General features: G+C 38.3%; 1 protein-coding gene across 3 annotated transcripts in view; it reads right to left on the bottom strand.

Annotated features, from left to right (window-relative positions):
* Positions 1-1266: 1266 nt before the first annotated feature.
* LOC122982445 (calmodulin-binding transcription activator 1) overlaps positions 1267-15198 on the bottom strand; it is a 51561-nt gene continuing 37629 nt past the window's right edge. The window contains exons 4-6 of one of the 3 annotated variants that reach the window (XM_044351736.1): positions 11944-12001; positions 11397-11450; positions 8335-8518 (exon numbers count right to left, since the gene is read on the bottom strand). In XM_044351736.1, the coding sequence (XP_044207671.1) occupies positions 11978-12001 (24 nt within the window). In that variant the 3' untranslated portion in view covers positions 8335-8518; positions 11397-11450; positions 11944-11977. Of the gene's footprint in view, positions 1612-8334; positions 8519-11396; positions 11451-11943; positions 12002-15198 lie in introns of those variants that run through there. The other 2 variants (XM_044351734.1, XM_044351737.1) reach the window with 2 other exon arrangements.

Genomic DNA, 15198 nt, shown 5'->3' with positions numbered 1-15198 from the left:
GTGCAATAGCGTATCTTCATATTTCTTCATTAACATTAGGACAATAATATGGTGACTAGTTTGTGATTGCAATCACATTTTTAAAATGTTTCTAAGGCGGTGAGTCTTATCATACTCGAGAGTTAATATAGAACCATTTCATCCGTCTCACCTCCAGCGCAAAGCTTTGATGGTGTCAACAAAGTGGGAGACGACAACCAATTAAAAGAAAATCAGTCAAACAACTGGGGGTCAGATCTCAAGATGCTCCCAATCACTCATAATTTCCTGTTGTTATGCTGCATTTTCACGGCTCCTGATTGGAGTCTGATAAATCAGTGTGTACAATGGTCAGTACATCCAATATATTCGACTGTGTCTCATCAAAAATAAACCCAGTGACTGCACCACTAAAACACTCTACTTAACCATCTTGTCTTCGGATGGAGACAGGTGGCCCTCAGAGCTTGACTATGTTACCTTAAACAAACAAGGGCAGAGGTAACAAGAGGAGCAGCACCTTTAATAATACCTGTGCCCACAGCGTTGCTCAGGGTGCTTGTTATTAGGAATGCAAAGGCTAGGAGATGATAGGAATGGTATGCGTGGGGTCTGGCGGGACAAGGCAGTAGTCCTGATAGTGTTTCTGTGCACGTCCTCCTCTGTTAGTCATTACTGTGTGCAGACGAGGGGTGATGTTTACTCTGCTGAGACAAGCAAGTCTACTGCTCTGGGTTGCAACCTTGTGACTCCTTTCTCTCTCCTGCTGCCAGCTCTCCTAACGTCTAGCCCTGGCCCTGCCACTCCATGGTCTCACTGGTCCACAGCTGCTGAAAGCCTACCGTCTACCAGGACCAGGTTTTTGGAATAAATCTGGCAAAAAAGGATGATGCATTTCTGTTCGCACAGTCTGCCTGGTGGGTGTTCGGTTTATATTTCAGGAAATAATAGCATAATACACACAAGGGATGTGATACTGCAATACAGTGCTGTGCCATATTTCCTCCCTCTGTCTTCAGTTTCCTTGTGTTGTCACTTTCAAACATTACCCCAGCCCACACACACACGAGAAAAAGAGAGAGGAAGAGAGCAATGGTGACAGAGACTTACTGCAGTACACAATGTATGAAATAGGGAGTTGAAATCCTTGGTAATAGAAAAAATCAATGGAAATATGGTTGGATGGTTTATCATATAAAGATGATGAAAAGAAATGAGAGAACATAAAAAAGAAATTATAGGTGTTAGCAAACACAGTTGACAATTTATTTGTGTAAGGCTAATAGCTCAAGGACAGTGGACGTAACAAAGCACAGAGACAGACAAGTGTGAAATAAAAGGACACCACTAAATTAACAGAATGCAACAGTTATAATGTTATAAACTCAAACAATTATAAAAGTCAACAAAAAAGGAGGGAAAATAAGGCAAGGAGACAAAAGTAAATAGAAACAAAACAGTTGTGATAGATAATGGCAGTGATTATGATAATCATAATGGCAAAAGGGTCAAATCAATCATAATGCACCAAATAAAAAATGAAATGATTACCAAGCTTATGCAGGAGGTCAGGGGTCAGAGGTCAAGTTCAATATAAACACGGAAACCATTATGGCGTCTGCATGGATGTCTCTGGAAGAAATAAACAGGGAGTTGATGTAAGTACACTTCACTGTAAGTGCTGTTTAAGTCCAACATCTACTTGACAATATGTAGCACTCAAATATTAATGTGACACAATGCTGTAGTAAGCACTGATTCACAGCGGCGAACAAACCAGAGAAGATCAGTTTCCTTAAGTGGTGGTGGGCTATTTCAGGGTTTAGTGAATCATAGACACACTTATTCCAGCCTTTTAAAACAATAGAAGGCATCTTTTTTATCATCCTATAACAGCACAGAGACCATAAATTAAGTGTTTGCTCATTTCAAAACCTCTCAGGAAAATTAGGTAGACTAAGCAAGACACCAATGCAATGCTAACACATCACTCATGCTTTATGTTTAATGCTTTCATGCCCGCCCCTACTCCTACACACAAAGCAAATTCTAAGCTTACAAACAATGTAGACACTAGTAAGACAAAGAGCATGTTTGATTTTTTGCTCAACCCCCCGTTTCCCTCCCCCCAAAAAAGAATCCTATAGTAGCCTAGAAAACAGTCTGTGAGGCTCCAGCACACCGAAGACAACAAAGGCATTATTCTTTGCCAAATAAAGAAAAAGTACACAAATGGCTGTGCAGTCGAAGCAGAAAGTATTCATCTATTTAAGTCTGCACATTTTGTTATGCATAAAATGCTTCACATTTATTTATTTGATATTGTTTGTGTGAAGTGGATAAGAAATACACAAATAAAAAATATCCTTTCAAATATTATTCAAATGTGCTGCTCTGGAGTTTTTCAACATTTTGTGCTTGAACAAACTCTACAGCCCCTAAAGTAATTCTACAGTTTTCCTCTCACAACAATGTTCATATGATCCATGAGTTACCAGTGACCACGGGGTCAATAACGCTGAATCTCCATATGTAGCCTATGTGATTCACTAGAAGATAAAAAGTCAGTTTTAGAAAAAAAACAAAAACAGTCCATGCCCAGCTGAGTCGTCTCAGCATGCAGACAATTTAATAAATAAAAAACATTAAATAAGAAATAAAAAAAACACTAAAACACCATCTCATCTTCAGTATAATAGGCTGATGACTCATTTTTTCATTGAAGCCCAGAAAAAACTTCTCAACTATTAAATCCTAAATCCAAAAATCCATTAATGAGCATCTAGGGGAGCAGATGTCACATTTATCAGTGAAAAAAGACACACTTTAAGGTTTTACCAACAAGAAACATCTTACCAGACCCTCAACCCATCTTAAGCATGAAATCCAAATAACATTATATGTAAGACAACACTCAGTACACATTAGGCCCTAAGGCAACATGTCAGCATTGAAAAAAAAGGGAAGTACCTTTCAAAACAACTCGTTTTTTATTAGTGTCTAGCACTTCAAGAAGATCATGAACAAACTCTCAAATAAATGCATTTTCAGATTCTTCTGTAGTGCAATGAAATATATATAAAAAAAAAAAAAAAGCCCAAGGGTTGGGGGAGACACTTCGGAAGGCGTCTGTATCTGTGTGTGATTAGTTCCACTACCTAAGATAAAGCATGCAGAGTAAATGTAACCTCATCATAATCTATGTGTCACAAAGGCAGGGAAACACTCAACCAGAAAACAACAACAACTGCTGTACTGTATAGCTTACCACTGTGACAGTGCCTTGAGTAAACCATAGTCCTGCCTGTGTTCTCCACCCATCATTAATTGTCTGATCATTGTGGAACTGAAAACAGCACGGGTTTGAGCAGACGGGAGATCTCACAGGTATTAGCTGCTAATTGCCGTCAACCAAACAAGCAGCACTTTCTGGAGAAAACAATCTATATTAATTCTTCCTATTCTCCCCTGCAGAATGCACATTGGAATTTCTTGGGCGCGCAAGATAAATGCTTATACCATAATTACAACTAATTGTGCAAATAATTGCAAAGTTCTTGTGCCACCTAAACCCGCAATAAAACAAAAGAAATCTATGTGGCTCTTGGCTGTGAAATTGAAACAGTCCTATTTCTGCAGTCTCTGTCTTCTACTCATTCATTATCTAGCATTTGTATCTGCTCTGTGGTATAAAAAAAAAAAAAACAGACTTCGCAAAAGTGAGGGGAAGGGAGATGGAAGGAGGCTGATGACAGGGATTCATGGATGCTCTGAATGCAGACATGCTGTTCCAGCGTCTCGCCTCTCCCAACAAAACATTTGAAAAGCTTCAAAGCCCAAAGCTTTACGCTCTGGAATACGTCTTTTGATTATATCCAAGTCTCCTCTTTTTAAAGGATGAAAAAAAAAAAGAAACAAACAAAACATCACCTGTAAATCGAGATAGCCTTTTGCAGAGGGTTTTTGCACCTAATCCCTTTCATTTCAGGTCAGTAAAATATTAGTGCTTTCTCACCGCTCTGATGGTCAAAGCACATTTCAAAAATCTGTGTGCCTCTCCAGCAGAGGGAAGGAGAGAGAGAGAGAGAGAGAGAGACATGAGAGTGGGGAGCTCAATCCCGCATCTATTACAGACGAACCAATCATCAAAGACAAATTACAGTACACTTCACTGGAATATGCTAATTTCAAAATTAGATGCAAGTCATCAAAAGATCAGCATTGCAATATTTTGCATCTACAAATTGAAAATGTCTGATTCCAGAACAGGTTTTAATACAAATATAGGATGAAAAAAAAAAAAAAAACATGAACCCCATCCAGGCCCACAGCATGCATGTACATTAAGACCCATTTGAAGCAAAAAAAAAAAAAAATAAAATGTTTGCATCGATGTCGATACTGTGGATGAAAGCTGAAGTAGTGATAAGTAGTGCAATCTATGCGTTTCTAGTGAAAGAATTACAGTCCATCATTGTCAATAAAAAACACACAGACCACAGTGCTGGTAATTGCCGATGACATATATGAAGGTCTCTAGCATTCGGAGATGTAAGCTCATCCATTATTGCTATTTTTTTTTTTTTTTGAGACTTAGATGAGAAGACTGATATCTCTCTCATGTCTGTGCAGTTAATATGCAGCTACCACCAGCAGCTGGGTAACTTAGCTTAGCACAGAGATTGGCAGCAGGGGGACATCTCACCTGCCTCTGTCCTAACGAAACACAATTTGCCAACCAGCACCTCCGAAGCTCAGTAATTAACACACTGTATCATCTAGCAGAACAGACCTGGCAGAAATGGAATATAATATTCATAAGTATATTTTAATTAGTGTATAATCACCTGCAAATAAGAATTGTTGTGTTTACGTTACCTTACAATGAGCTCTTTATATCTACATAGGGAGCTGGTCCTCTTCCACAGAGCCCGCCATGTTGCACCACCATGTTTCTAGAGTAGCCCAGAATGAACAAACCAAACACTGGCTCTAGAGAGGGCCTTTCACGTTTTGTGGCCACCGTATGTTCTCCTACATGTTTGGAAGGGGTAGTCAGTTCGTTGCAAATCTGCAACCTCACTGCTAGATGCCACTAAATCCTACACACTGGTCCTTTAGTTTGAACAAAAACCAAAGTATAAAAATGATAAGTCACCATTTTGTGTGTCAGTGGTATCAATCTTCACATCTTACTCTTGGCAGGAAATTGATAAAGTGTATTTCCTAAGACTTTTCGTTTAACCTCTGTTTTGTCATGAGGTGAAATCAGCATTCACAGTCAACTATAAGTTAAACAGTGACACATTATTTATCATCGGGTGTGACTTTTGTGGCTGTCTTAGCTTTTGTCTGGTATTCCTCCAGCAAAAGAGAAAGCCTGGGCATGAACTTAACTCATAGATTGTTATTCAACACAAATTCTGTTTTAAAGAACATAAGGTAGAAAAAGAAACTATCTTGAGCAAATATAAATGCCATACCTTTACTAAAGTATAATGCAGTGTGTGTTAGTCACTCCTTTTTGTGTTCATAGTTTAGCCAGAGAGGGCATAAATGTTTCCTCTTTTGTCTGTTTGTGTCTCTTTGCTCATTGTGGCTACATTTCTGCTTTGGACTTTAGTTTTAAAGGAGTCTAGAAAGAGCTGCATTGTTTTATACTCTCAACTTCTATTAAATGTAGTCATACACAAATTAAAAGAGTTTGTTTCCCATGGACATTTTAAGTTTGGGTAAATAAAACTGTGAATTTTCCTTGGAGGTCTCTTGTGCCTGACTTGTTTGGTCCCCAACAACATTGCAGTTAAAATCAGATTATGATTAGATTGTTGTGAGATTGTTGTGTGAAAGCTATTGCTCCTAAAGGTAGTTAGAAGTACAGTAGCTATTCATATGAATATAATCTGCATTATTGTTAACCCAAGAAGTTTCATTTTTTCAGATCATTGTTCTAGTGTAGGTGATTCATTTTGCTCATTTTCTGTAATGTATTCTTGGATTACTTTGTCATGTAAACACTATTTGTGATAACTATTTTTCTATACTCTATCTAACATGCTCACCCACTTGAGAATAAACAAATCGTAAGAACATCTAAATTTAGTCACTCTGCAAAACAGCATCTCCCTGTGCCACGAGTTTCTTCTGTTTTGTAAAGTGTTGATTAGACGTACACAAACTGCTCTCTGTTTTGCAGACATTATTGCACATATTTTCTTATAATGTAATTTCCATTGAGATCAAAAACACATTGATGTCTAATTTTGTGTTTTGTTATATGCTTTCTTGGTGATCTTAATTTTGTACAGCCTGGACATGTTCAATGCGCTGTTGATTTGCAGAGCAGTGAAGCCAAGAGGCGACCTTAATTGCATAATTTGCACGTCAATTGCAACATCAGATGCCGTGTAAGAAAAATGAACATGTACAGAGAAAAGTTCCCTCTCTAGATAGAATAATACCTCTGCACAGCGTCCTCAGTTTAGCACCCCTGACTGTGTGAGTTAGCGTGTGAATGAGTGAGTGAACATCGCTGATCAGCATCAAATCTGATTGGTTTGGTTGCAAATAGTTAAACATAAATTACGATAATAACACTAATACTACTGAAAGCAGCTATAATAACTTCTAGTTGGCCACTAATTAGTGCTGGCATTCATCTTAAAATTTCAATATTCCCAATTTCAGATTTATTATTAGTGTTCCCCTAATGTACTCCATCATATTTTGTAATGTAGATCCTGGAAGCTAAATCATTGTTTTAAAGACACAAAAATCATAACACTGAGCACAATTAACTTGCATCGAGTCTTTTTTACTAATTAAGCCACTTTTGGAACCAAATAAAGGATCCATTCTCAAAAAAAAAAAGATCAAATCTAAATAAGTTTCAAGAGCAACGTAGTGTAGCTCTTCAGAATGTATTTGTTAAATGAATAGATATTGATTTGTGATATGATCAGTATGGATCATAGGAGATGGGTCGTGGATCATCCACTGTCTTCCATCATTGTTCTGCCAAGGTTTCCATTGTTGATTTGAGGAGGAAGACTGCCAAAATGCAGTTAGTTTAAACAACAGAAACACAGACAGACAATTACCCAGTCCTAGGGGAGGCACAGACTAAAGAGCTGGTCAATATTTCTGTGCAACATATGCATCAAAATGGCTGGGTCAGCTCCAGCATCTTGCTGCTCACTCTGTTCTCTCCCTCTAAGTGCCTCTTCTCCCAATCTATGTCCAAGGGGACTACAATTGCCACATCACTGAGGTGTGAATACACTGATGAATTTACCCTTTACGTTTGACACCTGATATGTAAAAGCACGGTTTACACTCAGAAGCAATGAGTGGTACTTTGACAATGTCAATATTTCTCTCCAACATGCAGAGTAGGCATATAGACTAATGACAGACCAAGTATATCAGCAAATGAGTGCACAACAGGATCAGAGGACTGGGGGGAATTAATAGCTTCAGCAACAAATGACTTGACAGGACAACTGCAAACACAGAGTCAGACAAAGAGACTCGAAAACATACACACACAAATGTTAACATTCACACACCGATACACACAAAACCACAGCGTTGTCTTTCTTTTAACAAGACTAAGAGTCTACTGTCTCTGTAAGGCTGTACTTAGGCATGGTGGTGCTTTGGAGTAAATGCTGACACACATTAGTTTAGCATGTTAGCATGCTGACATTTTCTGATTAGCACTAAACTATGGCTGAGGATGGTAGACATGTCATTAGTTTCATAGGAATTGATCTTAAAACTTCAACTTAACAAAACCAAATTTCATGGCAATCCACACAATAATTATTGAGATCTTTTAGTAAAAGCCAAAGATGTAAACCTGCTGGTGGTGCTAGAGGAAAAGTCAGGGATCACCAAAGTCAGTAGGCTTCATCCTCTGGGGACCACGAGTGTTTGTACAAAATGTAATCTCAGTTTCCGACTGACTGACGGACCGACAGACCGAAATCGCCATCCCTAGAGCCATGCTGCTAAGCATAAATGTTGCCTGTATATCACCAGTGGTAACATGTGAAACAGAAAGAAAAGTAATATTTGAAAATACCCATGTTGCTGTGTTTCAAAGGCTCTTCTATTAACTGTGTCTTGTTATGGAATAGAAACCAAACTCCTCTGTGACTTTCACCCACGGCGGCCTACTTTATTTAAAGCATTTGTGGTCAGGTAAACACATTTTATTTCTTTGTTCTTCAATAGAAAAATACCTTACTTACGCCCCATTTGATTCCCCCCCACCTCCCCCCACCTCCCCCCACTGACACCCTCCACCCCTCAGTTCTCATACTCCCACAACCCCATCCCCCATCCCCCAGCATTAGGCTTATCATGAAAGCACAACAAGGATATATCGTCAAGAATTCTTTTAGGTAGTCCTGATTGAAGAGGCTGACTTCTATTCTCTCAAGTACACCCTTCCTCTTTTCCCTCTACCATGGTACACAGGGGTACCATTATGGTGGCTGTGGACTTCCATTCATCCATTCATCATTCTTCTCACCTATGAAGCAAAACACACATATATCAACTACAGCTGCCCTCCCTCTTCCCTAAATCATGCTTTGTTCTGCTGTGTGTAAAGAAAACTGCCTCAGCTTTGGACATCAACACCCACTAAGCCAAAGGAGAGTGATGCTGGAGGAGAGCTTCAGCGTTTGCATTGCACAGTTTGAATGAGACACATTAAAGAAAACCTAATAAAATGTGGCGTTTTTTAAGATTTAAATATGTTGAAGAATTTAAATTGATATCTTTAACATTTATAAAAATGGTGTTGAGTCTATTTTGCTTTTTTTGCAATCTAAAAACTGGAGAAAAGGTGAATTTTTAGAGCAGCAACTAATGATTAGTTTTGTTATCGATTAATCTGTCAATTATTTTCTCAATTACTTGATTAGTTGTTTGTCTATAAAATGTCAGAAAATGAAAAAACAAAAACAAAACGCTGATCACTGTTTCCCAAAGCCCAAGGTGGCGTTCCAAAATGTCTTCTTATGTCCCAACCCACAGACCACAACCCAAACATATTCAGTTATTATCACAAAAGACTAAAGAAACCAGAACATATTGGGAAGCTGGAACAAGAGAATTCTGGCATTTTTTTCCCTACAAAAATTACTCGAAATGATTTATCAATTGTCAAAATAGTTTACAATTACAATTGACTAATCGATTAATGGACTAATTGTTTCAGCTCTGTACATTTTAACTTAGATTTAGTCTGACAAAACACATTTAATGTCTATGAGCCTGTGGTTTTTGTGACATTGCCTGATTAGAGTCTCATTTGGAAAGGAAGCAATTCCCTCAATCCAGGAGGTTAATGATTTTGTTCGATGTACTGTAGATATTATCATAAGTGAGCCTATCCAAACAGCTTGCAGCTGGTGAAAGCACTGTGGTGTCCTCTATAGTTTTTCACCGGGTTTTAGCCTTAGATATGCCCGTACTTTGACAGTTCGTAGGTGATATCAGGATTCATTATAGTAAATGTATGTTATTACATTGAAAGTCGCAGGCCACACACTCTATGCACTATCTGAAAAGAAACAGGAAACATGGATATCACTATACTCTGAGCCCCACACAAATACATACATTACATACATTGTACACTGTGAATACATTTCTTTAAATAGTCTTTTATTTTAGATTAGGAATGCCAGTGATGAGCAAAGTCAGTTACCAATCCAGTGGGTTGTTAAGTTAGGCATCTGAGTTACTAGCACAGAAATGCTAATGACAAGTACACCACCAGCCCCTTATTTACCACCTGTGAGTAACTTGGGGTTTGGACTGAATGTTAAATTACTGCTGTGTAAATCGCATTGATTGAATCAGCAAAAGTCAACATTCAAAGAAAGAAAAATACTTGGCATTGGGATAGTTCTAGGGGTTTCTATGAAAACAGTTTCTAGGTTTGCAACCAGTTTAGCATTTAATTCTTCAATAATACAAAATTCAATCATTTTTTACTCGTATAATACCTCCAAGGCTGTTTTGCCTCCTAATAAATCAAAAGATATGCCAGCTATTAAAACAGCATAGCAGAGCGCAAGGACATGTTCAATTCATTTGAAACTGCAACAATACTTTTGTATCAGGACAAGGCTACTGTGGGTTTACCTCAGCTGGACATCTTGTCCTAGTAGATGGAGCATGACTGGTTTGCATACTGTATGTAGGGGAGTTAATTGTGGTGGGATTATTTGCCTTTTATTCATTACACAAGCAATTTCTCTTGCATTATTCATCTTCCAACAGGATCCAGGGCATGTTTTAATCATATTGAATGCAGATTGACAGTGCTGTGTCACCACTACTTTTAACTGAAAAGCCAGCAGAAAGCTAGACCATCTTTGTTCAGTGTCACAAATGTCAAAACTTGAACAGATTAAAAAACTGTCCATGTGCAAATATCACTGGCATTTTAATGAAAAGAGGATGTTTACATTTTTTTTTTTTCCTTTTTTGTAAAGGGATTACAAAATGCCAACAAAATGGGCCGCCAAGCTTCTTGGTTGTGTTATGTTGCTGTATATGTAGCTGTGATATGTTCATACTATACAGCAGGGAGGCTCTGTCCTTTTAATCTCTAATCCTTTCCACTCTAAGGAGAAGGAGAAGGTGAAGATCAGAAAGCGGAGAGAAGGTATCCTTTCCCAGACCCAGAGACTCATGCCATGGTACTCCTCCTGTCCAGTACTGAAGCTGTCACTATTGGTGTCTGGGGCCATGAGGCAGGCAATTTTAGCGTTGTGGTGTGAATCGATACCCAATCACATCACGTTCGTAGGCAGCACATCAACCTGAAGAGGCCGTAGCGCAATTTACAGCATATTGTTTTTGGCCCTGGGAGCAAACAGGCACTAGGAGCAATAGAAGCATCATGGCAGAGCAAGACATGGCCTTGTCATGGCCATAACGGCCTTATCTCTGGTCACAGAGGTATTCATATTAAACACGAGAGCCATGGAGGACTCAGTAACACAGAGTGCATGATGCAACTGCTGTTTAATTTCAACTGTGGATCCAATATGGCGGCTTGTACACCTGTACATCTGTCCAGTACTGTGTATAAATAGCATACGTAGTACAAAAAATGTGAAAGTCAGAAAAAAAGCAATACATCACAAACAAGATTAAACAAGATTAAACACTGCTCTATATACAGGTATATAAATTGTATTTACTTAAGGATATAATAAACCAGGAATGAGAGTGTATCATTGAAGTGAAACATCAGTGCAGGTGAGATTTGAAGAAAAAAAGCACACCAGGAGGTGTGACAGACTCATCATTCAGGAGAAAAAACATAATGTTTGTTTGTGAGATACAACTTGCATCTTGTCATGCCAACAAGTGGTTTCCATACACACCTGCAATCATTACCTTCACACAGTAGGGTTGCCAGTGTGGAACACACTGCCACGCTGTGAACACAGTGTGCAGCATGGATTAGAGAAGAGAGCCACAAGGTATTCTCTAAGAAAACAAAAACTAAATGGGCGAAAGCTAGACTAGATGCTATATATAAATACAAAAAATATGCTTTGTTTGCCTACGTATGTTCTGCGTGTACATACTACAGCAGCACCATACTGTCTTTGCACAGCAACAACATTGCATTTAAAAGCACTTGTAAAATTACAATCAAATGAATAATAAATGGCATCTAAGTAGTTACATGCTTTTGCAAATGCAATTATTGTCATTTTTTCCATCATATAGATAGCACAGTACACTGTGTGTGTCTGTATATAGAATACTATCTGCATTCAGAACAGAGGAATCCAATGTATGGCAAATAATGTCTTGGATAATATACAGTACAAGGTCTGTTGAACGCTGTGTCCAAACATGTTTCTTTATGGTTTACATTACATTGAGAGCAGGTGTTGAAGTGACTTTTATTAGTGTAGGTACCTGAGTGGCTTACACGGAGGTTGTCCACTGTTCTTTAGTACTCAATCACTAATCTGATCTGGAAGGCACAACAGGAAACAGGGCTATTATAGTTAAAAATGAAAGACATATCACTACTCTTTGATTGATGTGGCTATTCCCCTGGGGGAATAAGCCACTACTTCACTTTCAACAACTGCGGCTGACACAATACGCTGTACCTGAGATGGTTGTTATGGCTACGTAATTCTCTTAAAATGATGCTTTTATTCAGTGCAAAACCAACTGAAGCAAGTCAAGGGCAAAACTGCTAAAGCATTTACCTGCACAGCTCAGACAAATATCAGCTTTAAATGTGTTCTCTGGCTTCTCTTTTAAAATGCAGTCGACATTGAGGCATATTAATGTGCGGTTTGAGATCTTTTATTTAGTGTGAATTGGCAAGTGCTATGTCATTAGGCAAAACTTTAAAACTTTCATCCCAGCTAAGGTAGGTTTTACAATTAGTTCATTTCATTCCAGTTGAGAGTGATCCAAAGATGATTCCTGTCACTGCTACATTATCTCTTACTGTTAGAAGGATGTGAGCAGCAATACAAATGGACCCCATTTACACCTGGCATTAACATGCTGTTTGGTATCTGGACATCCTATCTATATAAGGAGAAGTGCAAGTTATTGCAAGGTGTAAATGCATGCAGAACCCATTGTAACTGGAATGTGACCAGTTCACCCAGACCTCATCTCACCAACATACAATTATTACCTGACTCCAGAGTTCCCCTCAGCTCTACAGAGCTTTTCAACATGTTTCAGCCCATTGCTTTCTTTTTTTTGGCCTGCAACCGATCTCATCAATATAATTTTCAGCCACAGCAAGCAAGCAAAACAGCTTAGATAAAACCCAGCCCCAAACAACAGAAAAGTTAGTGACAAGCTGGTGAACAAAGTGGAGCATTTAGAAGATAAAGAGCCAGGTATTTCCCTCAGTAGTTGGTGTAGAACAAAAACAAAGCTAAAAGGAGAATGAATATTTGACTTACATTCACCTTTTAGTACCACTGTTCAAAATTAATGCTTATTTTGTTCCATATCTGCTGGATGTGTAAATAGGCTTATGTTTGTTAACAGGTTCACCTTATCAACTTAAATGGTGGTGATAATGTCAATGATGTATTTGTAGGTTGTTCCGTTGCCACCAGGTGGCCAGCAAATCAGCTACTGCAGGATTAAGAAAAAAATCAAGTTGAATGTCACCTTCCAGGTGTAAATGCAAAAGCCTGTCATTATCCAGATACAGATCACATGTTATTACCAGGTGTTTTTCCCCAAAGACGACAAGGGAGGACATAACACATTTATAGGGTGACTCCATCCCCTCAGGATCCCAACCTGCTTCACACAAGCACCCTGTGCAACCAGTAGCAGACACTAACCCAGCAACACTGCCAACTGTGTTCACAAAGTGGCGCTCAAACTCAGAGCTCTGTGGTAGTAGGAAAACCCTTTTATCCCTATGCCCCCTATATTCCTGTGATTATTGACACCAAACTAACAATATGATAGTTTTTACTATCCATCTAAAATATATCAGGATTCATTACAATAAATGTAGGCTGTTACTTTGATATTAAATGGGGGAATGCAAGAAAAAACTAAACTCTGTATGGGTGACAAAAATGTCTCTTTGCTGAAGCAAAGCTTCACAATGCACTGTCATAACATTAGGGCACATCAGAATATCAGATTCAAGATGCCATCAACAACCACTACTAGTAAAATGGCAACAGAGCTTCAGTGTACTCCTCTCTACAGTTTTTCCAGTTTGAGCAAATTAACCTACAATCGTGTAAAATCCTGTTTTGAACTCAAATTAAAAAAATTAAGTAATATACTGCGAATATATATATATATATTTTTTTTTTACTATAGTAATTATTGTTATATTTATACTCAAAGTCTTTCAAGTGTCATGTCTATGAAATATTACAGCATCCACACCGTTTGTATAAATTGTATTGAAATTACATATAAAACAAGAAGATACAGCTAATTTTGCCTCTTTACAAGACTGTTATCCCTTAATGGAATCAACCAGGTAACCTTAAGGAGATGTGCACACATGTTAGTTCTGTGGGAACAGATCAGGGGCTGAATTCTGACATTTCCATTTACAGATAGCAACAGTTAATACCTTTACACTGATTAGGAGCTGTCAGATCTGTATTTGAATTGCAATCAATATATTATGTACACTAGTGCACAGTGTACGTGACAAGCAAGAACAAACTGCTAGTAAATGCGACTGGTATTTCTTGATTTCCACAAACGGCCCCCTTTATCACCATTCCACAGAACATCTCTCATTTACCATTACAGATGTTCTCCACACAGAGATCAGTGTTCATATAAGACGTATAAATGTGAATTTTCATCATATCCTCACGCAGAGCATATTAATCAGCAGTGCATCCCCTGCCAACCAGACCTCATCCATATTCCTGCAGGCTTATTGCAAGGGGAGCCGGTGGTGATAAAGCAGGATCGATATGCAGAGCTGGTAAAAACACAGCAAGTACAACAGCATGGCACAAAGACAAAGACTAGAGAGGACAGGAGAGTGAGGGAAAGATGCCTGGTAAGCCGAGTTTAGAAATCATCATCCACAGCATATTAATAAGAGAAAGCGAATCCTCCTCATCTTCTGTTATAATTAAAGGAAGCATGACTAACTGTATGCTGAGGTACAGTATAGCTGGTATTCTATTCGTAACATGTTTGCTCAACTTCTTTACCAGCTCTTTTGGAGGTACAAATGTTCATTTTCAAGGAGGCTATAAAGGCCAGAAGGCATACTGAAAAAAAAGAAAAAACAATCCTGAGTTAACTCTTATGGTACTGTATATTTTTTCTTATATCAACAGAGTAAAAACTGTTATGCAGTTCAGAGGTGCAAAGATTTTTTGACTGCAACAATCTAGCTGTACTATAACTTGGGACACACTGCCTTTAAAACATTTTTGACAGGTAAACCTGGGAAGACATCAAAGATTTTCTCTCTTTGGCATATCTCACAACTGCCACAGAGAATTGAGTGACAACTTTATTTCTCATCTGTTACATAAATCAAGGAAATACTGAGAAAGTCAGCTCTACAAACTAAGAAATTCCCTGTGCTTTTTAAGCTTCGAAGGATTTCTTTAACAAAGTTTCACATAGGAGCGAGAGAAAAAGTAATTTCTTTGACAGGCAGACATTATGTGATAGAGGAGACTT

The sequence above is a fragment of the Thunnus albacares genome, chromosome 5 (assembly GCF_914725855.1).
Source record: "Thunnus albacares chromosome 5, fThuAlb1.1, whole genome shotgun sequence".
Taxonomy (NCBI): Eukaryota; Metazoa; Chordata; class Actinopteri; order Scombriformes; family Scombridae; genus Thunnus; species Thunnus albacares.
The sequence above is the reverse complement of the archived record's forward strand: the minus strand, read 5'-3'. Positions and strand labels throughout refer to the sequence as shown.